Raw genomic sequence first — 27,520 nt, 5'->3', positions numbered from 1 at the left:
CATTTCAGACTCTTTTCTTGACTATGATGGCTACTCCATTTTTTCTCATGGATTCTTGCCCACAGTAGTAGATATAATGGTCATCTGAGTTAAATTCACCCATTCCAGTCCATTTTAGTTCACTGATTCCTAAAATGTCGATGTTCACTCTTGCCATCTCCTGTTTGACCACTTCCAATTTACCTTGATTCATGGACCTAACATTCCAGCTTCCTATGCAATATTGCTCTTCATAGCATTGGACTTTACTTCCATCGCCAGTCACAGTCAAAATGACTGCAGATGGTGACTGCAGCCATGAAATTAAAAGACACTTGCTCCTTGGAAGAAAAGCTATGACCAACACAGACAGTGTATTAACAAGCAGAGACATTACTTTGCCAACAAAGATCAGTCTAGTCAAAGCTATGGTTTTTGTAATAGTCATGTATGGATGTGAGAGTTGGACTATAAAGAAAGCTGAGCACCAAAGAATTGATGCTTTTGAACTGTGGTGTTGAAGATTCTTGAGAGTCCCTTGGACAGCAAGGCGTTCCAACCAATCCATCCTAAAGGAAATCAGTCCTAAATATTTATTGGAAGGAGTAATGCTGAAGGTGAAATTCCAATACTTTGGCCACCTGCTACAAAGAACTAACTCATCTGAAAAGACCCTGATGCTGGGAAAGATTGAAGGCAGGAAGAGAAGGGGACAACAGAGGATGAGATGGTTGGGTGCCATCACCGACTCAATGGACATGAGTTTGAGTAAACTCTAAGAACTCGTGATGGACAGGGAGGCCTGGTGTGCTGCAGTCCACAGGGTCACAAAGAGTCGGACACGACTGAGCAACTCAACTATTAGCACATAATCATCACATTCAATAACAAAGCATTAGTTATACAGATAACCATAATTTACTTAACTAGTCTTGTAGAATATCTGAAGATTTGGGCGCTATTTTAAACCACACTTATAATGAACATCATTATACATGTGTTTATACGTATTAGGATACATTCAATATAGGAATGTTGTTTCAAAGTTTTGGGTAACTTTTCTGCCCCTTCTGTCCAGTTCTATCCATCAACCTTCAGCTACGAATGCAACTCTTTTTTTATTCCCATAGTTTTTTCATTTATGAGTCATACTTCTCTCTGAAGTTAGGATCTCAGAATTCCTAATAATGTTTACAAACTAAGAAAGAGGAAGAGCAGAGAGGCTGAACTTTTGCAATATGCTTTAAATAAGACACAATATGCTAATTTATATGCAGTCTATCAGGATAATATTATAATATTCAAACAAACTTACCCCAAAATAGCTTTAGCTAAGAACTTGAGCTTAAATCTTCTGCCGTGCCCTCTGACATAAAGCAATGATGTATCAATAACATATGGATGTATCATCTGAGGAGGAAAGAGAAGCGAATGAGTAGCATCCTATACTAAAGGAAAAAATAAGTGGACTGGGGAACAGAAGGCTTTAGCTCCAAGATAGATAAAACAGGCACATATGCTAGAAAAACTAAGTCCTAAATCAGATACTCACTTTCAGTGCTCTGAGATCTAAATCTAAGGAGTGGCCCACTAACACAGCATCAGGAGGAAGAAGCATCTTCAGCTGTCTCTGTACATCTTTGAGTTTGGTTGTCACTGGGTTAAGAATCTTCTTTGTGATTCCCGAAAAACTTTCAACAAAAAAAAAAAAGAGAGAGAAATGGACAAGCCAGGGTATTACTAAGTTTTCCTCCCTGGAAAGTCACTTTGAAAAGAATATTTTAAAAAATTGATAAAACATTAATAAATGCTCAGTGTAATAAGGTTGAAAATGAACAAAGAAGAAATTAAAAACTGCCTATGATCCCACTACCCAGAGATCACTTTTTACACTTTAATACCCTTTCATATTTTTTGATACATATATATTCATGTATGTTTCATTTTTATAAAAATGCAATGGCTAATAAGCACATGAATAAATGCTCAATATGGCTCATTATTTGAGAAATGCACCTGTCAGAATGGCCATCATCCAAAAATCTACAAACAATAAATGCTGGAGAGAGTATGGAGAAAAGGAACACTTTTGTACTGTTGGTAGTAATATAAATTGATACAGCCACTATGGAAGACAGTATGGAGATTCCTTAAAAAAACTAGGAATAAAACTACCATAGGACTCAACAATCCCATTTCTAGGCATATACCCTAAGAAAACCATAACTGAAAAAGATACACGTACCCCAAATGTTCACTGCAGCACTATTTATAATAGGACATGGAAGCAACTTAAGATGTCCATGGACAGATGAATGTATAAAGAAGTTATGGTACATATATAGAATGGAATATTATTCAGCCATAAAAATGAATGCATTTGAGTCAGTTCTAATCAGGTGGATGAACATAGAGTCTATTATACAGAGTAAAGTAAGTCAGAAAGAGATAAACAAATATCATATATTAATTTATATATATAGAATATATATGGTATTGATGAACCTATTTGCAGGGCAGCAATGGAGACACAGACATAAAGAACAGACTTGTGGACATGGCGAAAAGGAGAGGGTGGGTTGAATAGAGAGTAGCATGGAAACATATATATTACCATATGTAAAATAGATAGCTGATGGGAATTTGCTATATGATACAGAGAGTGCAAATCCAGTTCTCTGTGACTACCTAGTAGGATGGGATGGGTAGAAGGTGGGAGAGAGATTCATGAGGAAATGGACATATGTGTGCCTATGGCTGACTCATGTTGATGTATGGCAGAAACCAACACAATATTGTAAAGCAATTGTCCTCCAATTAAAAATAAATAAATTTAAGTTAAAAAAATGAAAAAATAAATAAAATTTTTAAAATGTTATCATGGGACTACCCTGGTGGTTCAGAGGTTAAGATTCCCTGCTTTCACTGCAGTGGGCCCAGATTTGATCCCTGATTGGGGAACTAAGATCCCACAAGCCACAGGGCAATCATAATGCATATTACTATATAATATAAACATAACATTTTCTATATGTCATGAACAAGTTTTCATATCAATAAATCTATTTCAGCACACCCTTTTAAATGGTTAGAGTACTCCATTAAGTAGATAGAACATTTTAACCAACCCCCTATTTTCTTTGTAACCAACCCCCTACATTCATATTCCCATATTTTTTCAATACTATGATAAACACGCTTAGACATACAGCTTTGTCACATATGACTGTTCCCTAACAAATCATGTAATTGTCTTGTCTACTAACAGGACAGTCTTCATCATTATCATGGCCTCTCTGTGCCTAAGTAAGCATGAACTGATAGATGTAACTACAATGGGCAACAACAGTAATATTTCCTGGCTTTTCTTTGCCTAATCACAGTACTGTGTACATTCTGAAATTGCATGCTAATCTTTGGAATGATAAAAAAAATTCTTGAACTTCAAATTTCTGCTGTGGAAAACTTAGTTTTGTTTTGGTTTCTGGGGCCAAAGGAGATTAAGGTCTAAGATCATTTGACAACCAAAAGATGATTTATAGATTTTTCTGATGGGGTCTTATCAGAGAGCAAAGGTATTTGGCAGCTGCTACAACTGTCAGATTCTATGACAAGGAAGATAATATTCTGGTGACTTAAAGTCACAGGAAAATTAGAGAGCAAGAAGGATAAGAGCATTATATACCGACATTGTACAATTTCAGTATTAAAATTTACAGTTGTGGTACCCAAGCCTTTTCTTTGATAGTAAGTAGATAATACTTAACTAAACAGAAGCTACAGGCTATTCCTGGTAAGTCTCAATTCACTCTAGTCTGACATCTATCAAGAGCTGGAGGCAGGGTTAAAAAGTACCTGGTGAGGTAGTCCACAATCTTGTTGTCAGGTTTAACAAGTTCATCCATAACACAGCTGCCTCCTTCAGCAACCAGTGAAATACGTGTTAGTTCTCTTCCCTTGGACGTAAGGCACTGAAAGATTAGGATGTAGTTAGGCTGCTAAACTGTGGAAGCTCTTGCTTTCTCTCATTATTTAAGACCATATCAGCTGTCATCTATTCTAATCTACTGGGGTCCCTGAGACAACAGTACAGCTGTTTGCTGACTAGAAGATCCAATATGTATGAAATTAAAGCTAGGCAGGTTGCTGAACATTATTATAGTTAAAGGTAACCAACACAGTACAATTTCTCTGGGAAGGATGTGCTTAAGAGCGACAGACACAATAACATCAATTATAATTGTACCACTTACTGTGTACTACAACCCAATATTATGCTAAGTATCACTACAAAGTAATTTTTATTAGCATGCACTATTATCTAATGCAATACTAGGTATTTTATGTACCATCTCATAATAACCCCATGAAATAGCCTCTAACATTATCCTCACTTCACAGAGGGAGAATTAGGGAATTAGTTTGTCCAAGGAGACAGGCAAGGCCAGGATACACACACTGATATGACTCCAAATCCTTAGGTCTTATCCACTGTTAAGAGTTGAGAAACTATTACTTGAGCACTAAGTGAGGGAATACACAGCATTTGAAAGGAGGTTTAGACAAAGTGAAACACAAAGGAAGCTTAAGCAGGGAAATCCTTCTAATCTTAAATGTGTAAAACCAAGTCAAACCAATGGTAATTGAGGCAAGTCTTCAAGGCAACAATGACAAAAAAACCTGTGCAAAAGACAGAAGCAGACTTCAACTGGTAGTCCAGTGATTAAGAATTCGCCCGCCAATGCAGGGGACATCGGTTTGGTCCCTGAATGGGAAGATTCCACACGCTGCTATGGAGTAACTAAGCCCAAGAACTCCAACTGCTGAAGCTCATGTGCCCTAAATTCTATGTTCTGCAACAAGGTAAGCCACCGCAAGAAGCCTTTGCACTGCAACTACAGAGTAGTCCCTGCTCGCTGCAACCAGAGAAAGCCTGCACAGCAACAGAGTCCCAGTGCAGCAAAATTAAAAAAAAAAAAAGAAGCAAACAACTTTGAGTAATAATCAAAAATTAGATTGAACAAGTTAGAAAACTTATGTGATATTTATTCCTCATCCTGAAGCAAAGATTCAATTTTCCTAAAATGTGATGAAATAGGTCAACTTTCAGTTATTTAAACTGAATGCTAGAACTGAAACAATCAAGACAACTAGACCCTAGTGTGCAACACTTCAGTGGAATATCAAAAGCAGCACTTACCATTTCACAGTCAAGGCCAAAGAGAGGACTGTTGTCTGTTACAGAACCATTACATTTGGTAGGTACAAAGTTTTCACAGTTAGGAAAACCTAGGAGGAAAAGGAATAAAACATTTACCTTTAGAACTAGAAATGATAAATATCACTCCTATATTTATTCAGGGAAAACAGATTCCACATTTGTGGGGCATCTTCTCTATGTTAGACACCTGAAATATGAAGATTAAATGAAATAATTTCTGTCCTTAATTTTTTATCCATCTACTAATTTTTATATTTGGGGAGAATAATGTAGGCTGCTGTTATTGGGGCTACTAGGGCCTAGACTTCCTTGCAGTTACCAAGTAGCAATTTTTTCCTCCTTATTAGCAATAACAAATTGCACCTAAATCCAAAGTCACGGGACCTTTTCCATGTAGGCACTAAGAGAGGATGAATAAAGTATGCAAATGACTGTATGTGGTATTTTTCTTTCCTAAACAAAACAAGAAAAAATAGGAATGAAATTCCACCATAGCAGAGATCTAAAAGTTTAACTAACATTCACCATATATACTCTAGTACTCAACCTTACCCTTAAAATTTCTCTGAGATCTCTTTTTAGAAATGTGCTGCATTTTCTAAACTCCCAGCCTGAAAATTCCCTACAGAGGCTCAGACATAGGCTTAGGATACCCCTTCCTAAGTCAATAAATCAGGCACATTCATCTCAGAAGCCCAAAAGTGTCTGAATCACTGAAGACTCCTACCTTCAGATAGAGGCTGAAACAGTAAAGGTAACACTTAGATTTTATCTGACAAGAAACTAAGGGGAGTATGAAAAGCTTTGACCAGTTTCTATGTCACAGTACCCTGAAATTTCCAACTGATTACAATTAAAAGAATTAAAATAGTCTAGCCAAAAAGGAATATTCTCAAATCTTGGAGACACTGTACTTGCTGACCTCCTTATCTGTAGTATTAGTATCAATAATACCACAAAATAATTTTTTTAAAGCACTATGTGCCCCATGCTAAGCTTTTTCTGTACATTAACTCAATCTTCATGGCAATTCTATGATATATGAACTGTGAACTCCATCTTACAAATAGTTTTTTTACTTAAGTAAATCTATTTTAAAAGGAAAGTTATGTATGCAGAATACAAAAAGATCTCCAGTAATTTAATTAAAAAAGACAGCTCAATTAAAAAATGGACAAAGGATCTGAAAAGATATACAAATGGCTAATAAGCATATAATGAGATGCTCAATATCATCAGCCATCAGAGAAATACAAACCAAAATCACAATGAGATACTAATTCACACTAGGATGGGTATAATCAAAAAGAGTATAACAAGTGTTGGTAAGGATGTGCAGAAATTGGAAACCTTATACATTGCTGAGGGAATGTAAAATTATGCAGCTGCCTTGTAAAAAGTTTGGGGGGAGGAGGTCCAAAGATAGAGGAGAAATAGGATGGGGAGACCACTTTCTCCCCCACAAATTCATCAAAAGATCATTTGAATGTTGAGCAAACAACTTTTGAACACTGGCAAAGGACACCAGGCACCCACAAAGGCAGTCCAATCTCTTTGAAAGGAGGTAGGATAAAATATAAGACAGAAACAGAGACAGATTTAGGGATGGAGACCCAGCCTGGGGAGGGAGTCATGAAGGAAGAGAAGTTTCCAAACAGTAGGAAGCCCTCTCACAGGCATGTCTGTGGGGAGTTTTGGAATCTCAGAGAGCAACACAACCAGGAGAAAAAAAAAACAAAACCCACAGAATATGTGCCTAACTGCAACTGCAAGTGGAGATGGAGAAATGGCATAGAGGCTCATGACAAGGACCAGGCCTGAATGCCCTGAGGACAATCTGAGGGAGCTAATGTGAGACAGCAACCCAAACCATGGGCTCCCCAGAGACAAAAAAAAAAAAAAGACCTTTCCCTCAAAAGGCTCTAACACCACCTGGCGATCCCTGGTATGCTCACATAATGAAGGATTGAGAGAATACCAAGGACAGCAAGCCAGCTGCTGTATAGGGCTGTCCCTCCCCGAAGGCAGAGAGACAACAGGCATGTGACAGCCAGAGCTGGAAGGCAAGGGGCTGCTGCAATCTTGGCCCTAGAGACAACATCTTCCAACAAACTGAGCAGGCTCCCAGTTGCTAACCATGTCTTCCTGGGATCCTGGACGGTTGACATCTGCCAGGAGCATCACAGCCTGAGATCAGCTCCCCAGAGGAGACACATGGCATATCTGCGACTGTGCTCTCACTGCACACCTGAGAAACCAAGCAGCCAGGACCTAGGAGGTAAATAAGACACATAGCCCACCTGGGACAGTGCACTCACCAAGCACCAGGTCTCACATAAGCTGCTTGGACCTTGGAAGGGCACAAAACGCACAGCCCATCAGGGTCTGTGCTTCCATGGAGAAACCAAGAACCTGAGCAGCTTAGACCTGGGAAGTGCATGAAATGCAGGGCCCACTTGGGACAGCGCCCTTGCAGAGCACCCTGGAGCCTGAAAAGTGTGGACCCAGGAAGTACATGCCACCTTGGGCTGTGGCAAACCCAGTGTGGTCCATCCACCATAAGCACTCCCCACATATGCCAGCAGTATTTGTTTGCAGTGTCCCTCCCTCCCCACAATACAACTGAACGAGTGAGCCGAAATAAGTAACCACCTTTGACCCCTGTGTCAGGGCGGAAATTATACACTGAAGAGACCTGCAAATAGAAGAAGCCAAAATAAACAAAGGAGGAACCACTCTGGAAGTGATAGGTGCATCAGACTAAAACCAGGCAGTTAATACTGAGACTGCACATTTGAGGGGCACCTATAGACCTTGAGAACAAGTACAAGCTGGAACAAGGGACTATCTGACCCTGAACTGACCCCACACTGCCCACAACAGTTCCAGAGAAATTCCTAGGTATATTTTTACTATTATCACTTCTTAATTTTTAAAAAAATTTTAGTTATTACTCCTTTAACTTCCATTTTTATAGCCTACTATTACCTTTCAAAAAAAAACCTAGTTTATAAAAACAAATTCCATATATATAATTTTTTTTAATTTTTGTGATTGATTTTGTTTTGTATTTTTTATATTGTACTTATGAGAGTCTAACCTCTTTTCTAGGTTTTTAATCTTTGATTCTTGATATTTTTTAGCAATTTTGTACTTTTAAAAATCTAGTCTTCAGTATCCATTTTCACTTAGGGATTTGATTACTGGCTTGATTGCTCTCTCACCTTTTGACTCTCCCTTTTCTCCTTGAGGTCAACTCTATCTCCTTCCTCCATCTTCTCTTCTCTATATAACTCTGTGAATCTCCCTGGTGTCCCTGGCTATGGAGAATTGTTTCACCATTAACCTAAGGGTTTTATCTTCTGTGCAGTATGGAAGGAGAAGTCTTGAGGTTACAGTAAGAGAAGGACTGAAAGCCAGAGGCAGGAGGCTTAACTCCAAAACTTTAGAACATCAGAGAACTGACTCCAGGGAACATTAATAGACAAGAGCTCACCCAAAAGTCTCCACAACTAACTGAAACCAAGTTCCAACCAAGAGCCAATAAGTTCCAGTCCAAGACATACCACGCTAATTCTCCAGCAAAACAGGAACACAACCCTGAACATTAAAAGACGAGCTGCCCAAAGCCATGCCAAACCCATAGACACCACAAAATTCACTACTGGACACTTCACTGCACTCCAGAGAGAAGAGATCCAGCTCCACCCACCAGAACACAGACGCAAGTTCCCCAAACCAAGAAAACTTGACAAGCCACTATTCCAACCCCATCCACAGGGAGCAGACTTCACAATTAAGAGGAACCACAAACTTCCAGCCTGCAGAAAGGGCACCCCAAACACAGTAATCTAAACAAAATGAAAAGGCAGTGAAATATTCAGCAGGTGAAGGAACATGACAAACCAAAGAGGAGGAGATAGGGAGTCTAGTTGAAAAAGAATTCAGAATGATAGTAAAAATGATCCAAAATCTTGAAAACAAAATGGAGTTACAGATAAGTAGACTAGAGACAAGGATTGAGAAGATATGAGAAATGTTTAACAAAGACCTAGAAGAAATAAGGAAGAGTCAATTAATAATGAACAATGCAATAACTGAGATTAAAAGCACTCTGGAGGGAACAAACAGTAGAATAACAGGCAGAAGAGAGGATAAGTGAGGTGAAAGATAGAACGGTGGAAATAAATGAAGCAGAGAGGAAAAAAAAAAGTTAAATGAGGACAACCTCAGAGACCTCTGGGACAATATTAAACATCCCAACATTAGAATCATAGGTGTCCCAGAAGAAGAAGACAAAAAGAAAGGGCATAAGAAAACACTTAAGGTGATAATAGTCAAAACTTCCCAAAATCGGGAAGGAAAGAGTGACCCAAGTCCAAAAACCCCAGCGAGTCCCAAACAGGACAAACCCAAGGCACATATTAATAATACACCAAGACACATATTAATCAAACTAACAAAGGTCAAACACAAAGAGCAAATATTAAAAGTAGCAAGGGAAAAAGCAACAAATAACACACAAGAGGATTCCCATAAGGATAACAGGTGATCTTTCAATAGAAACTCTTCAGGCCAGAAGCGAACAGCAGGACATACTTAAAGTTATAAAAGAGAATAACCTACAACCAAGATCACTCTACCCAGCAAGGATCTCATTCAGATATAAAGGAGAAATCAAAAGCTTTACAGACGAGCAAAAGCTGAGAGAATTCAGCACCACCAAACCAGCTCTTCAACAAAAGTTAAAGTATCTTTCTCTAGACGGGAAACTCAGAAAAGGTTTATAAAAATGAACCCAAAACAACAAAGTAAATGGTAACGGGATCATACTTATCAATAATTATGTTAAATGCAAATGGGTTAAATGCTCCAACCAAAAGACAAAGACTGGCTAAATGGATACAAAAACAAGACCCCTTATATATGCTGTCTACAAGAAACCCACCTCAAACCAAGGGACACATACAGACTGAAAGTAAAGGGCTGGAAGAAGTTATTGCATACAAGTGGAGACTAAAAGAAAGCAGGAGTAGCAATACTCATATCAGATAAAATAGACCTTGAAATAAAGACCATGATAAGAGACAAAGAAGGACACTACATAATGATCAAAGGATCAATCCAAGAAGAAGATATAACAATCATAAATATATATGCAACCAACATAGGATACCTCAATACATAAGACAAATGATAATGAGTATGAAATGGGAAATTAACAGTGACACAATAATAGTGGGGGACTTTACTACCCCACTCACACCTATGGATAGATCAACCAACAGAAAATTAGCCAGGAAACACGAGCTTTAAATAATACCATAGACCAGTTAGACCTAATTGATATCTATAAGGCATTACACCCCAAAATAATGAATTTCACCTTTTTCTCAAGTGCACACGGAACATTCGCCAGGATAGATCACATCCTGGGCCATAAATCTAGCCTTGGTAAATTTTAAAAACTTGAAATCATTTCAAGCATCTTTTCTGATCACAATGCAGTAGGATTAGATCTCAACTACAAGAAAAAACTATTAAAAATATAAAGATGTGGAGGCTAAACAACACACTTTTGCATACCAACAGATCATGGAAGAAATCAAAAAGGAAATCAAAATATGCATAGAAACAAATGAAAATGAAAACACAACAACCCAAAACCTATGGGATTCAGAAAAAGCAGTGCTAAGAGGAAGGTTCATAGCAATAGAAGCCTACCACAAAAAAGAAGAGAAACATCAAATAAACAACCTAACTTTACACCTAAAGCAACTAGAAAAAGAAGAAAAGAAGAACCCCAAAGTTAGTAGAAGGAAAGAAATCATAAAAATCAGAGCAGAAATAAATGGAAAAGAAACAAAGAAGACTATAGCAAAGATCAACAAAACTAAAAGCCGGTTCTTTGAGAAGATAAATAGACAAACTGTTAGCCAGACTCATCAAGAAAAAGAGAAGAATCAAATCAATAAACTTAGAAATGAAACTGAAGAATCACAACAGACAACACAGAAATACAAAAGATCATAAGAGACTACCATGAGTAATTATATGCCAATAAAACGGACAACTTGGAAGAGATGGACAAATTCTTAGAAAAGTATAACCTTCCAAAACTGAACCAGGAAGAAAGAGAGATCTTAACAGACCCAACACAAGCATGGAAATCAAAACTGTAATAAAAAAATCTTCCAACAAACAAAAGCCCAGGACCAGATGACTTCACAGGTGAATTCCACCAAAAAATTACTGAAGTGCTAAAACCTATCCTACTCAAACTCTTCCAGACAATTGCAGAGGAAGGTAAATTCCCAAACTCATTCTATGAGGCCACCATCACCCTAATACCAAAAACAGACAAAGATGACACAGAAAAAGAAATCTACAGTTCAATATCACTGATGAACATAGATACAAAAATCCTTAACAAAATTCTAGCAAACAGAATCCAACAACATATTAAAAAGATCACTCATCATGACCAAGTGGGTTTTATCCCAGAGATGCAAGGCTTCTTCAATATTCGCAAATCAATCAATGTGATAAACCATATTAATGAAATGAAAGATAAAAACCATATGATTATCTCAATAGACATAGAGAAAGCTGTTGACAAAATTCAACACCCGTTTATGATAAAAATTCTCCAGAAAGCAGGCATAGAAGGAACATACCTCAACATAATAAAAGCCATATATGACAAACCCACAGTAAATGTTATCCTCAATGGCAAAAATTGAAAGCATTTCCTCTAAAATCAGGAGCAAGACAAGTCTTGCTCACCACTCTCACCACTACTATTCAACATAGTTTCAGAAGCCCTAGCCACAGCAATCAGAGAAGAAAAAGAAATAAAAGGAATCCAGAATGGAAAAGAAGTAAAACTCACTGCAGATGACATGATCCTCTACATAGAAAACCCTGAAGATACCACCAAAAAAATTACTAGAGCTAATCAATGATATAGTAAAGTTGCAGGATATAACATTAACACACAGAAATCTCTTGCATTCCTGTACACTAACAATGAATAAACAAAAAGAGAAATTAAGAAAACAATCCCATTCACCACTGCAATGAAAAGAATAAAATACTTAGGAATAAATCTACCTAAAGAAACAAAAGACCTATATACAAAAAACTATAAAACAATGATGAAAGAAATCAAAGATGACACAAATAGATGGAGAAATATACCATGTTCGTGGATTGGAAGAATCAATATAGTGAAAATGAGTTTACTACCCAAATTAATCTACAGATTAAATGCAATCCCTATTAAGCTACCAACGGTATTTTTCACAGAACCAAAACAAATAATCTCACAATTTGTATGGAAACACAAAAAAACTTCAAATAGCCAAAGCAATCTTGAGAAAGAAGAATGGAACTGGAGGAATCAACTTGCCTGACTTCAGACTATACTACAAAGCTATAGTCATCAAGACAGTATGGTACTGGCACAAAGACAGAAATATAGACCAATGGAGCAAAACAGAAAGCCCAGAGATAAATCCACACACCTATGGACACCTTATCTTTGACAAAGGAGGCAAAATATACAATGGAGAAAAGACAATCTCTTTAACAAGTAGTACTGGGAAAACTGGTCAACTACATGTAAAAGAATGAAACTAGAACACTTTCTAACACCATACACAAAGGTAAATTCAAAATGGATTAAAGATCTACATGTAAGACCAGAAACTATAAAGCTCTTGGAGGAAAACATAGGCAGAACACTGACATAAATCACAGCATGATTCTCTATGACCCACCTCCCAGAGTAATGGGAATAAAAACAAAAATCAACAAATGGGACCTAATTAAACTTAAATGCTTTTGCACAATGAAGGAAGCTATAGGCAAGGTGAAAAGGCAGTCTTCAGAATGGGAGAAAATAACAGCAAATGAAACAGCTGACAAAGAATTAATCTTTAAAACATATAAGCAGTTCATCCAGCTCAATACCAGAAAAACAAATGACCCAATCAAAAAGTGGGCCAAAGAACTGAATAGATATTTCTCCAAAGAAGGCATACAGATAGCTAACAAAAATAAAAATATGAAAATATGTTCAACATCACTCGTTACTAGAGAAATGCAAATCAAAACCACAATGAGGTACCATCTCATATGGGTCAGAATCAAAAAGTCTACTGCCGGGAGCCATTGTGGGAGGTCCCGCCCGTGACGAGGTCATGAAGAAAATACCGGGCAGGCAAGGCTGTCCGGGACCCCATCCATTACGAGGTCACGAGGAAAAAACTTGACAGGCAAGGCCGTCTAGGATAAGGGACACTCCAGGTTGGCCTCGGCCTCTACCCCACCCTGTATCCTCTCCCCTTTTCTGTTGTTGTTCTTATTTGCCCTGTTGCAGATTCTTGTGTTGCCCGCCAAGAGCTCTCCTGCTCCTCTTTCACTGAATGAGGACCAACTTAAAACCCTAATTAATAAATCTCCTGGACGCTGCTACGCTATGAAGGGGCCAGGGATGAAGGAAATGCTTCAATTCAAACCCTTTTGCTGGCATTCTGGCTTGTTTGATAAATGTGTGCTCCCATTGCAAAAAATGCTCACGATTGTTCTAAACATCCTAAGCACAGTACGCTATCAAAAGACACCATTAAGCATAGGTCCCTCCGCAGGGTGAGAAAAGCTCCACAAATAAAATAGCCACAAATGTGCCTAATAAAAAATACTTTAGATAGAGATTAGCTGGTGACTTCTTACAGGTAATTAACTTTTAGACTAAGAGCCTGTTTTGTGCCATATCTGTTTTTGCAATATTTTGCATTTCTGTTCTGTAAAAATGTAATCCTATCTAGTTCCCACGGAGATGATACCTAATAGAAAGAAAATAGATTAACCACAAAAAAGACAGGGTCGGCTACTGAAGTTGCTTAAAGTTATATCAGGTGCAAGCCATAAATTGTCAACAAGCCTGAAAGCCAAAAGATATTATACATAGAGATTAATCATAAAAAGGGCCCTAATAGGCACAGAGCCCTTTGGGGGGTGAGGAAGCCTTATTAGAGAATACAAAAAATATTGTTTTAAAAGTGGTTATTAGATCAACATTTGATTGATGTTAATGTGCTGAGGTTGTGCAGTGGAAACTATTGTTAATATAGTTGGAGATATAGAAAAATACAAGTTTAGCCCTAGTGTAAAAACAATAAGATAATTGTTAATTTTAACCACGAGTGCTAAACAGGGGCTCCCTCACCAGAGCCGCAGAGTCTTTGTGTGCTAAACTTTTTAGATAAATTTAGCTGAGAACTTCTGCAAAAAGACTGACTTTTATGTTAACATAAAATGTTGCTGCTGCAACCTGCTGTATCATGAGACTGCCACTTTTCTGTTTTCTGCTAAGCTCAAGGCCAGAAGATAATGCACAAAACATCTATGGGAAAAGACTCTCATAAACAAAAATATACAGAGAACACCTGGTTTCATGAAGGACAAGCTGATGTAATGATAAACTAAGTCTGTATGCTTATCTGCCCCTTAGAAATGTACCAACTTAGGGTATAAAGGCTATAGTGAAAAATAAAGTAACTGCCAGACTCTGCTGCATATCCTGGTCTGGTCTCTCTCTCTCTCTCTCTCTCTCTCTCTCTCTCATTCGCCGACGCAGTTCATCCTGAGGGTTCCCCTGGATCCTGCTGGGGCTGGACCCTGGCAGTCTACAAACAATAAATGCTGGAGAGGGTGTGGAGAAAGGGAACCTTTTTATACTGTTGGTGGGAATACAAACTAGTACAGCCACTATGGAGAACAGTGTGGAGATTTCCTTAAAAAACTGGAAACAGAACTCCCATATGACCCAGCAATTCCACTGCTGGGCATACACACCTAAGAAACCAGAACTGAAAGAAACACATGTACCCCAATGTTCACTGCAGCACTGTTTACAATAGCTAGGACATGGAAGCAACCTAGATGTCCATCGGCAGAGAATGGATAAGGAAGTTGTGGTACATATACACAATGGAATATTACTCAGCTATTAAAAAAAAAGAACACAGTTGAGTCAGTTCTAATGAGGTGGATGAAACTGGAGCCTATTATAGAGTGAAGTAAGTCAGAAACAGAAACAACAATACAGTATATTAACACTGTATATATGGAATTTATATGACATATATATGGAATTTACAAAGACGGTAATGACGACCCTATCTGCAAGACAGCAAAAGAGACACAGATGTAAAGAACAGACATTTGGACTATGTGGGAGAAGGTGAAGGTGGGATAATTTGAGAGAATAACATTGAAAAATGTATATTACCATATATAAAATAGATGACCGGTGCAAGTTCCATGCAAGAAGCAGGGCACTCAAAGCTGGGTCAACACAGAGTGATGGGGTGGGGAGGGAGGTGTGAGGGGGGTTCAGGACTGGGGGGGACACATGTTCACCCATGGCTGATTCACGTTGATGTTTGGCAAAAACCACCACAATATTGTAAAGTAATTAGCCTCCAATTTAAATAAATAAATAAGTAAATTATTTAAAATTTTCAAAAAAGGGAAAAAAAGACAGTATAGTAGTTCATTAAAAGGATAAACATAGAGTTACTATAGGATTTGGTAGGTATATACCCCTTGGTACATACTTAAGAAAAATGAAAACATATACCCATGCAAAAACTTTCATCTGGATGTAGCATTATTCACAACAGCCCCAAAGTATAAACAACTCAAATATCATCAACTGATGACTGGATAAATAAAATGTATAAAAATACATGGAATATCATTAGAACAAAAATAAATAATAATGCATGCTACAACATGGATAAACCATGAAAATTTTATGCTAAGCTAAAAAAGCCAGTTACAAAAGACCACATACTGTGTGATTCCATTTATATTTACAATAGGTAAATCTATTAGCAGAGTAATTAGTAGTTGCCTTGGGCTAAAGGCATTGTAGGAAATGATAGTACAAGGTTTCGTTTGGGGTGATTAAAGTGTTCTAAACTGACTGTGGCAATAGTTGACAAAATCTGTAAACATACTAAAAACTATTGAAATTATATACTTTAAATGGGTGCACTGTATGGTAGGTTAATTATATCTCAATAGGACTTTTTTTTTTTAAGGAATTTTAACATCACTTCTGTGATTAAGAGGTAATAAATAAAATAATTTTTATTAAAGTCTTACTACATAACTGATCAAGGCTCTGAGCCTAGACCTATTTATTAAAGAAAATGGAGGTATGGGTGGGTGGGAGGAAGATTAGAAGTACTCAGTTCAGTTCAGTTCCGTCGCTCAGTCGTGTCCAACTCTTTGGGACCCTGCAGCACACCAGGCCTCCCTGTCCAACACCAATTCCCAGAGTCTACCCCAAACCCATGTCCATCGAGTTGGTGATGCCATCCAGCCATCTCATTCTCTGTCGTTCCCTTCTCCTGCCCCCAATCCTTCCCAGCATTAGGGTCTTTTCCAATGAGTCAGGTCTTCACATGAGGTGGCTAAAGTATTAGAGTTTCAGCTTCAGCATCAGTCCTTCCAATGAACTGATCTCCTTTAGGATGGACTGGTTGGATCTCCTTGCAGTCCAAGGGACTCTCAAGAGTCTTCTCCAACACCACAGTTCAAAAGCTCAATTCTTCTGCGTTCAGCTTTCTTCACCAACCAACTCTCACATCCATACATGACTACTAGAAAAACCATAGTCTTAACTAGATGGACATTTGTTGGCAAAGTAATGTCTCTGCTTTTAAATATGCTATCTAGGTTGTTCATAACTTTCCTTCCAAGGAATAAATGTCTTTTAATTTCATGGCTGCAATCACCATCTGCAGTGATTTTGGAGCCCCCAAAAATAAAGTCGGACACTGTTTCCACATCTATTTGCCATGAAGTGATGGGATCAGATACCATGATCTTAGTTTTCTGAATGTTGAGCTTTAAGCCAACTTTTTCACTCTCCTCCTTCACTTTCATCAAGAGGCTTTTCAGTTCCTCTTCACTTTCTGCCATTAAAGGTGGTGTCATCTGCATATCTGAGGTTATTGATATTTCTCCCGGCAATCTTTTTTTTTTTTTTTTTACAAAGAAAAAAAAACTTTATTTACAGTTTAAAACTTAAACACAAAATTTTGGGTTTTGAATCTGTGATGCTTCCAAGGTCTCTTTCTTGATCAAATTGGGCAGCAGCCAGCAGGGAAGCCAACACAGGGGCCAATCCAGGTTATCTTACTCAAGAGTATCCCATCGAGCAAGGGAAGGCCTGCAGTGGCAGAGGTGGAGGGTCTGATTCAGTCTCCCTCTGGACTACATCTCCCCACACTGTGAGATCACCACAGGCAGCTTGGGTTTATTGTTGGGGCCTGTGGGAACATTCTCAATCTTTCTCATCACCAAAAGTCCATCAATGATTTTTCCAAACACCACGTGCTTCCCATCTAGCCAATCACACTTAGAGCAGGTGATGAAAAACTGGCAGCCATTTGTGCTGGGACCACTGTTTGCCATGGAAAGAAGGCCTGGAGCTGAGTGTCTAAGCTTAAAATTTTCATCTGCGAATGGCCCCCGGTAGATACTGGCAACTCCGGTACCATCTCCATTAACAAAATCTCCACCCTGAATCATGAAATCTTTTATGACCCTGTGGAAGGTGCTCCCCTTGTATCCTATCGGAACCCCATCTTTTCTGAATTCTCCTGTGCAGAACTGCCTAAAATTCTCCGCCGTCTTAGGCACAACGTCTGCAAAGAGCTCAATCTTCATACGACCAACTTCCTGGCCGCCGCCAATGCTGACATCAAAGAATACCACGGGATTGACAGGGCTTGAATTTGCCACCGCCATGCCTCTGACCCGGAAGCAGAAATCCTCTCCCGGCAATCTTGATTCCAGCTTGTACTTCATCCAACCCAGCGTTTCTCATGATGTACTCTGCATATAAGTTAAATAAGCAGGGTGACAATATACAGCCTTGACATACTCCTTTTCCTATTTGGAATCAGTCTATTATTCCATGTCCAGTTCTAACTGTTGCTTCCTGACCTGCATACAGGGTTCTCAAGAGACAGGTCAGATATCTGGTATTCCCATCTCTTTTAGAATTTTCCACAGTTTATTGTGATTCACATAGTCAAAGCCTTTGGCGTAGTCAATAAAGCAGAAATAGATGTTTTTCTGGAACTCTCTTGCTTTTTCAGTGATCCAGGAGATGTTGGCAATTTGATCTCTGGTTCCTCTGCCTTTTCTAAAACCAGCTTGAACATCTGGAAGTTCACATTTCACGTATTGCTGAAGTCTGCCTTGGAGAATTTTGAGCATTACTTTACTAACGTGTGAGATGAGTGCAACTGTGCAGTAGTTCAAGCATTTTTTGGCATTGCCTTTCTTAGAAGTACTAGAGAAGTGTTAAAATGTTAAAGACATATTGACTTCAATATACTAAGAAGGAATGAAAGAAAAATAAAAAAGGAATTTTTTTTATTCCCACAAAATATTTCAATGTTATTTAAGGTCATGTTCATGTACTACCTAAGATCAGTCACAGTATACATCCTACACTTTAGGAAACATTGCACTTAAAATGAGTGAGTGAGTGAGTGAAGTCGCTCAGTCATGTCAGACTCTTTGCAACCCCGTGGACTGTAGCCCACCAGGCTCTTCCATCCATGGGATTCTCCAGGCAAGAATACTGGAGTGGGTTGCCATTTCCTTCTCCTGCACTTAAAGTATTTCCTCTTTAATAGAGGATGGAATAAGTCACTTGGAAAGCAGTCCATAAAAACGAACTTTCCACAGTAATATTTTCAAGCAAACTGACATTCTTCCATTGTTGCTAACATAGGATAAAATCTATACCAACCTTGTAATGGAAAGTGATATGTTTTCATTTCCTCCTTTGTGAGAAGGCATCTAGTCAAGCCCACTTTCTTAGAGCCATACTTTTGAATGATGGGGTCTTTCTGCAAGTTGATGCTAACTTTTGAGCTGGCAGAAGGTAAAGACCCTGAAACAAAGACAACCACATATATGTTATAAAGTGTTTATAAGACCTCAGAGGACATGTCTTTTAATGCTGTACAGGGTAAACATGGTGAAGATCAAAAGGTTTATAAGGCCAGTCCCAACTTTAAAGGAATCTGCACTCTAATATATTTATAGGAGCACAAAGCAAAAGTAAGTCTCAAATGGGTAACAATAAAAGCTGTAAAAGGGAAAGGGAGAACACACTGGCTGAGATAGTCAGAAACGGTTCAAGACAGGAAAAGACTAGCTGAGTCTAGTCTTAAAGAGCAAAATTCAGATATTTGCTGTATTAAAGTAGCCTGTTAATGACAGACAGGGAAGCCTAGCATACTGCAGTCCATGGGGATGCAAAGAGTCAGACATGACTGAGCAGCTAAACTGAACTGAAACTAGTCTGTTACAGTGTCTGCTACTCCTAATAAATCTACTGCACCCCTAACCACTTGCTCAAACACAAGCCTGTTCTTTAAGAAGCAGCAGTTACTGATTGGATTAAGAGTGGGGACCTGGCTAACGAGGGAGCCGACTATAAACTGACCAGTAACTTGATATTCCTTGCCATGCTCAAAAGGGACAAGGGTATTAGCTAAGCTGATCAGCTTTTTTGCTTCCAAAACTGAAGTAGAAATACAGAGAACAGATCAGTTAGAACAGAAAACAAAGAAGCTAAGATGCCATGAAAAGGATAAAGAAAAAAAAAGGGGATAAAGAAAAGGTATTCACCAGAGGCACTTAGATTCTTGATGTCTTTCTAGTCCATAGGCATCCTTCAAATAATACCCTCTCCCTTAAGGTGGCCTAAATAAGTAACTGGTCCTGGCAACCCACAGAGCACAGAGCCAAAGTATCAGAAATAAGAAAAGAGGGCATTCCAAGTAAGAGAAATGTACAAACCAAACTTGGTAGGGTAATGACTAGACAAGTCAGGAAGGAAAAAAGGTCTTTGTAGAAGAGCAGTATAAGAAACAAGTTGAAAGAAGAGGAAAAAAGTGAACTGTAGACCAGTATGAATTTCAGGCTCAAGAGTTTGGACTTATGGAGCAACAAAAAGCTCCTGAGAAGGGAAGTGGCATAACCAAACACTACTTTAAGAAAGATCAATCTCAAAGATATGTAGAAAATGTGGTAGAGAGAAAAATGACTCCGCAATAATTCTGGCAAAAAAAAAAAAAAGTCTGGATTATGATGGTGAAGGGATGGAAGAAAAAGGATAGAAGAAACATTACAGAAGAAAAACTGATAAAGCATAGTGACAGAATAATTCAGTTCAGTCAACAAAATATTTACTGAGTACTTATTATATGCCTGGCATTGCTCTACCCAGTAGATTCCCCAATGAACAAAATCAACAAATTCTCCTAAATTCTAGTTGAGAAGATGGACAATAAACAAACACATAATATATCAGGTGAGGATAAGGACTATGGAGAAAAGTAAAGGAGGAAAGGGAGTGCTAGGGCAGGAAAAGGGTTAATGTCATATATTTTATAATCAGGGAAGGTCTCTCTTATAAAGTAACATTTGAATAGAGATTCTTAATAGCAAAGGGAATGAGTCATGCAGATTGGGTATGGGGAGCCAAAAGAAAAAATTCTAAAACTCAAAACTGGTGTCTTAGAGAAAAACAATACTAACAGAAAAGAGGATTTGAAGGTGGAAGTCTATTATTTAAGGATGAAAAAAATGCTTTTAATTATGCTATGATTGAAGGTACAATGTAGTATCGAGGTACCAACAACCAGCAGGCAGCTGAGAAAATGTAGACCTGGAATTTTGGGACATCAAAGCTAAAGATGCAGGAGTTATCCACAGAAGAGGTGGGTAAACTGGAGAAGAATAGATGAATATTTCAAAGAAAGACTGAAGTAAAGAAAAATCAAAGTGCTATGATCTAATGGACTATAACTTAGGGACTGTGATATTGAAGTTGGGAAACTGAAGCAAAATCTTTAGGACAGAGAATTAGCTACTACCCTCTAGTTCCTCAATGCTTACAGAATAAACCCAAAATTCTTAGCATGGCATTTACAGCCTGCAAAATAAAGTTTAAACCTACCTCTAAGCCTCATCTCTCACTACTACATCCCCTCTTATTCCATCTCCACCCCTAATCACCCTCAACAATTCGTATTCTTCAGTCACATCAATTTCTTTTTTCAGATTACATCCTTTCTTTTACAACTCAATGCTTTTACATGAGTTTTGACTCTCATAATGACTACTCTGTGATTCACTCAAATATGTCAAAACACAGTGGATGTCAAATTAAATGAAGTTGCACGTCTGATATGGACATCTATTGGAAAGAAGGGGAACAATGCAAAGATAGGAAGTTAGATGCTTTGAGATAGAAGATAATAAGAAACACAGTCATGGAGAATATGGAAAGGAATCACTGGTTTTTCCTCACCACTTTTTCATGTTCCCTCAGTGCAACTATTCAATAATTTAATTATTTCTGAATACACATACAAAAAGCATTATTGAACAATACTTACCTTACTATCTGCAATGAACTGTTAAGGTCTATTCCATTACTCACCTCCTTGTCCCTCAAAAGACAAGGTCAGCTATAACTTGCTAATGAGACACAACCCAGTCTGAAAACCACTGCTATTGTTGATGTTTATACTTTAGCTGGCCAGCATCTAAACTTGCCTATTCCCTACTGTGAGTAGTATTAGTGAGCATCCCCTACGTTAGTAAGAGGTAAGCTCTTCCTTTCCATTTGCACACTTGTGTGTACAAAGACCCAGTGACAGTTTAAAAATGATTCACAGTAATTCATAACAAGTCCACTGTCAGTGATAACCAGGGAATATACTTTTCTTTTTCCTTAAAAACACACACACACAAAATTGCTTTTCTGCTTAATTTAACTGAAATTGAGTTTTGTTGTTTGCAAAAATAAACTTGACTGATAAACCTAATTGTAAGCATATCCAAGGGCTTCTCCGGTGGCTTAGCAGCAATGAATCTGCCTGCAATGCATGAGATGTGGCAGGAGTCGGGGGGATCAATCCCTGGGTCAGGAAGATCCCCCTGGAGAAGGAAATGGCAACCCACTCCAGTATTCCTGAGAAATCCCATGGACAGAGGAGCCTGGTGGGCTACAGTCTATGGAGTGGCAAAGAATTGGACATGACTTAGTGACTAAACAACAACAAAGCATATCCATATAAGCAGATCATCAAACCAGAGTCAAAATCATACCTTCCATTGCTTTGGGCAGATTCCCAATTATTTGTTTCTTTTGCAGCCCGATGATATCAGCTAGGAAATCAGATGAAGGGGGAGGCAAGCGGAATTTCTAAAAATACATAACAGGCTTTTACAAAAATGTTTGAAAGCAGTTAAAATACTGTCAAAGGTCTAGACTTTATCAGCTCAGTGCTATGAAAAATCTGGACCTTAACTGTTTGCATTGTAAGATGAGAACTGTTTCCTTAATGTGTAAAAGTGACTGAATAAGTGAAGAACCATTTATCCTACCCTAGCAATTTTCTTTGCTTCCCTGACTACACATTATACTAAAGAAACAAACATTTAAAAAATGTGTAACTCAGAAAAGAAAAGTACCCTTTATTTTTCAAAGCACTTTCATATCCATTACTTTAGTGGATAACATGCCAGGTAAAAATGACACAGAAAAGCAGTGATCGAGAGTTCAAGCCTCAGGCTCACCTGGGCTTAAATTCCAGATCGACCACTTGCTAGCTGTAACTTGGATGCATTACTCAATTTCCTTATGAATAAAATGGGAATTTAAAAAAGTATCTCTTATAAGACTATTGTGAGAATTAAAGACGATGCATGCTAAGTATGAGTAATAAAGGGCTGAGCACATAGGTAGTATTCAATAAATTAAAGCAGAAAAGAAAATGAAGACCCAAGGAGAATTAGGTTAGGGCTAACAAATTCAAATGCACTCAAGGGTAAATGGATGAAACAGTCTGATAAAGAATGGAGCAAGCTATGGGAAAATGAAGAGTACATGCCCTTTCTAAAGGGGAGAGCTGCTATTCAGCTCCAGATACAGTTTTAAGGAAACTCAATCTTGTGATATTGTCAAGAGAGGCCAAAAAATATGGACTTTATGTAAATTTTATAATTTTTAAAAACACCAATGCCCAAATAAAATGTGACAATGTCAACTACAATCTGGGAACTATAGATTACAGCCTGGGAACTATAGATTGCAATCTGAGATTTTGCCTAGATTACCAAAAGAAAAATATCAGAGACAAATCTAATCCCAACACAAGGTATCAATCGAAACCTTTTTAGCTTTCTACAACTTCTACTTCTTGTTCAATTAGGCTGCCAAGCAGCACAATTTGAAATATATGCACTAGTCTTGATGTGTGAGAACCTGAATCAAGTCCAAATAAAAAGTTTTCTTGACTTACATGTTTGAATGCCTTTCGGAGAAATCCAAATTCCAAATAGAACTTGTAAAAGTGTAGCTGACTCAATCCCTGCAGTATAAAAACCACCACATTGTTCAGGTGGTTTTGGTGAAAAAGCTGGCACCAGCTGTTGAAAAATCAAACCAATAAATACAGCTAAGACTGAAACTTTTAAGTCAGTTACAGGCATTCAGAAGGGAAGTGTGGAAAAAAGCACTGAGCAACAGCTATCAGAGTTTATCACTGCTCACTGACTGCCTGGAAATGGAGAACAGCTATTACAGCACAGAATTTAAACAAAGATCTCTTGAGGTAATTATTTATTTCATTCAAATCAAGTAGAATACAAAGTTAAACACAATGAATTCAAATCCAAAATCCTATTAAGATTTGTTTTAAACTGGAACTAATTAAGCTCAATTTACAAAGGCTTATCTTCAACATCCCAATCTGCTCTACAATCCTTTCTGAACAAGCAAGCACATGACTGGCTTCAAGAAAGCCAGTTTTAGATAAAGTGACAGAGCAATGGCAGGATCTGTTAACGCAGAGAGGGTTTTTGACATATTTAGCTACCCCACCCCCAGACAGAAGTATACATCTGAAAATCTCTCTATTGGTACATACACGAACACAATTTTCATTAGACATTTAATAATGGCACTAAGGATACCAGAACAGTCATATTCTCTTTGCCCTTGATTTATAAAAAAGAAAAAAGATTGGAATTCTTAATATATGATGTTATTTCAATCAGGTCTCCATCAGAGGTTACAAACTAAAATACCTATAGCAGCCAGACAGATACTATAACTAAGGGAAGCAGGCCAGGTGGGACATTGAAGTATATATCTAAAATGAGGGGCCACTATTCATAGGGACAGTTGCCAGAATTTTTTGAAGAAATATGGATTTTTATAAAGGAATTTCCAATTTAAATTGTTAGTAATTTTGTTTAAAAAATTAGGACATTCTGGATGACAAATAAAAAATGTCAGGCAGATATGGTTCCCTAGATACAAATTTGAAACCTCAGGTCTATATCCATCTTTAAAGTTCATCTCATACCTGGGTTTAGGAAAACTGGATTTGCCCAGAACTGCATACTTCAGCAATTCACATAGCTGGCCATGGGTTATTTCACAGTTTTCAGCAAATAAAATGGTAGATAATCGAGCTTTCTGCAAAAGTAAATCAGGGCATAACAGATTATGATTATAAACAACAGCAATAAAAACAGGGCAAATTTTTAAATATTCTAGTTTCTGATTATTTTACCATAATATAAACATAAGGAAGGTTCTAATTAATTAGAAATGAAGGTCTAAAACAACCTGTGATATGACATTATTAATAAGATATTTAATAAACACTGATACAGAACCTTAATTATAGATATCCCTAACTTGTTATGTGCTAGGGATAGCAGGATGAATAAAATATGCTCTTAAGAAGCCCATTCTACCAGGGTGAAAAAATGCAGAAACAGGTAATTCCTGTTTAACATGTAGGTGCTGTTCTAAAGATAAAGGAGCAAAGAGACTAAAACTAACTGTCTTGGGGGGTTGGAGAATTTTAGAGATAGCATAACTGAGAAGAAAATAATGGAACTGGACCTTGAAAGTAATGAGTCAGCCAGGTAGGAGGAAACATTGTGCCTAAATACGTAGGTTGGTTTGGCTGGAGTCAAGACTGCATGTTTCGCAGAGCAATGGAGATATGAGAGGAAAGTGAAGTTGAAGTCAGATCATAGAAGATCAGTGTGGCCTAAGCAAGTGAGTCAGACTTTAGGCCTCTCCTTAAAGCAGCTTTGTACTTACATAAAGTTATCAAAGTAATTCATGCTTGTTAAAAAAGAGTCAGGTAACAGAGAAGGGTAAAACTGACAATAGGTAGGTGAAAATAAGTCACCTGTACTCGTACAATTCATGTACTTATACAATTCAAATACAACTCATATCATTTTCCTTTTGGTCTGAGTGGCCGCAGAGTTCAAGCCCTAGAGTTCCCTGCTGCTGGTGCTGCTGCTGCTGCTAAGTTGCTTCAGTCATGTTCAACTCTGTGCGACCCCATAGACAGCAGCCCACCGGGCTCCACCATCCCTGGGATTCTCCAGGCAAGAACACTGGAGTGGGCTGCCATTTCCTTCTCCAATGCATGAAAGTGAAAAGTGAAAGTGAAGTCACTCAGTCATATCAGACTCTTCGCGACCCCATGGACTGCAGCCTACCAGGCTCCTCTGCCCATGGGATTTTCCAGGCAAGAGTACTGGAGTGGGGTGCCATTGCCTTCTCCGGAGTTATCACTACCTAAGGTCAAATACCAAGCTCTACCATCCTAAGTGCCGTAAGATGTTAAGAGGTTAGGGACAAATACTTTGACCTAAGACTAAGGCTTTTTCATTTACAGAATAATTATAATTCTACCTTATGAGATTATTAGGAAAACCAACAAGGTAACGTACTGAGGCAAGAGTAATGTACTGAATGAAGCCAGTGCCCAACATACCCTAAGATAAGTAAACATCAGATATTATTATTATTGCTATTTTCCCATGTGACTAAAGCTAATGCTGAGCACTTACCCACTTCTTACCCACATCTATTAAATCATTTAATTCTTTGTAAGTGGGCACTACTATTATCCCCATTTTACAAATAAAGAAATGGAGGAATGACAGCCAGAACCAAAATCAGAAAACAGGCTCCAAAGCTCAAGCTCTTTTTATCTCTATATTATACTGTCCCCAAGGGATTATAGTTTACATTGTTTTGTAACCAACTCCCTCCACCAAAAAAAAAAAAGAAAAACCCAGGGAAGGAGTTCCCTGGCAGTCTAGTGGTTAGGATTTGGCACATTGTAATTGCTGTAGCTCAGGGTTCAATCCCTGGTAAGGGAAAAAGAGATCCTGCAAGCCGCTTGGTATGGGGGGAAAAAAGAATCTGTAAATATCTTTCCATATCTGTTAAATATAACAAATGTCAATTTTAATAATAGTCCACTCTCTAAATTTACCTAAAAACTTACAGCTTATCTGAAAAAAATTCCCTACTGATGACACTTGTTTAAATTATAAACAATATTATGATGAAGATCCTTGTATAGACATCCTTGCACACCTATTTTCTCAGGATAAATTCCTGGTCAAATAATCATGTATACCTTACATTCTGACAATATTGCTAACTCCTGAAAGAATATACAAATTTATACTTATCAAATAAAAATATACAATACTGACAATGTATGAAGGACTCTATATATAGCATTAAGTAATCATGGTTGCCAAATATGGGATGTCAGAGCCTGAGTAGGATAGGGAGAGCATACTACACAGGACAAAGTCCAGGTGAAGGCAGAGTTCCAGAAGGAGCGGTAAGAGAGCCCTCTTAAGTGAACAGTGAAAAGAAATTGAGGAAAATAATAGAATGGGAAAGACTACAGAACTCTTCAAGAAAGCGGGAGATGTTGTAGAGAGGAAACCAATTCTGACTCCATGTTGGAACTGTTTCTTTGACTTGCTTTTCATTGCTTTTGTTATTATATGTAATCATATAGAATGGTTTGCCTCAGAGAATCCTGCCCCTCTGCCTGACTGTAAACTAAAATGTCTTTGTTCAGAACCCTGTCCACCTGTGGATGGCAGGAAGAAAAAAATTAACACACCCCCTGCCTGAGGCTTGCCATTCTAGAAGATGTTTGTAAAATTAATGGCCTTTTTACTTTGCTTCTTTCTCTCTAACCTTTAAAAGAACCTGGCATCCAGACCCCAATAAAATGGTTACTTTGAGGTGCTAATCTGCCATCTTCTCAGTCTGCCGGCTCTTCCTTGCCTCAACACCTCATCTCTCAGATTCACTGGCCTGTTGTGTGGTAAGCAGAGCAAGCTTGGACTCAGTAA

General features: G+C 38.0%; 2 protein-coding genes across 4 annotated transcripts in view; both read right to left on the bottom strand.

Annotated features, from left to right (window-relative positions):
* Window positions 1-27,520, bottom strand: part of REXO5 (RNA exonuclease 5) — a 54,025-nt gene that overhangs the window by 21,863 nt on the left and 4,642 nt on the right. For 2 of the 3 annotated variants that reach the window (XM_061152969.1, XM_061152968.1), the window contains exons 3-10: window positions 24,688-24,800; window positions 23,620-23,746; window positions 22,424-22,520; window positions 19,047-19,190; window positions 5,180-5,268; window positions 3,835-3,950; window positions 1,532-1,670; window positions 1,295-1,389 (exon numbers count right to left, since the gene is read on the bottom strand). In XM_061152969.1, the coding sequence (XP_061008952.1) occupies window positions 1,295-1,389; window positions 1,532-1,670; window positions 3,835-3,950; window positions 5,180-5,268; window positions 19,047-19,190; window positions 22,424-22,520; window positions 23,620-23,746; window positions 24,688-24,800 (920 nt within the window). The remainder of the gene's footprint in view (window positions 1-1,294; window positions 1,390-1,531; window positions 1,671-3,834; window positions 3,951-5,179; window positions 5,269-19,046; window positions 19,191-22,423; window positions 22,521-23,619; window positions 23,747-24,687; window positions 24,801-27,520) is intronic. The other variant, XM_061152970.1, reaches the window with a different exon arrangement.
* Window positions 17,265-18,065, bottom strand: LOC133064037 (peptidyl-prolyl cis-trans isomerase H). The gene has a single exon (XM_061153980.1). The coding sequence runs from the start codon at window positions 18,029-18,031 to the stop codon at window positions 17,495-17,497; it is 537 nt and encodes a 178-aa protein (XP_061009963.1). The 5' UTR covers window positions 18,032-18,065; the 3' UTR covers window positions 17,265-17,494.

This window comes from Dama dama, chromosome 10 (assembly GCF_033118175.1).
Source record: "Dama dama isolate Ldn47 chromosome 10, ASM3311817v1, whole genome shotgun sequence".
NCBI lineage: Eukaryota > Metazoa > Chordata > Mammalia > Artiodactyla > Cervidae > Dama > Dama dama.
This window is presented reverse-complemented; position numbering and strand designations above follow the sequence as displayed.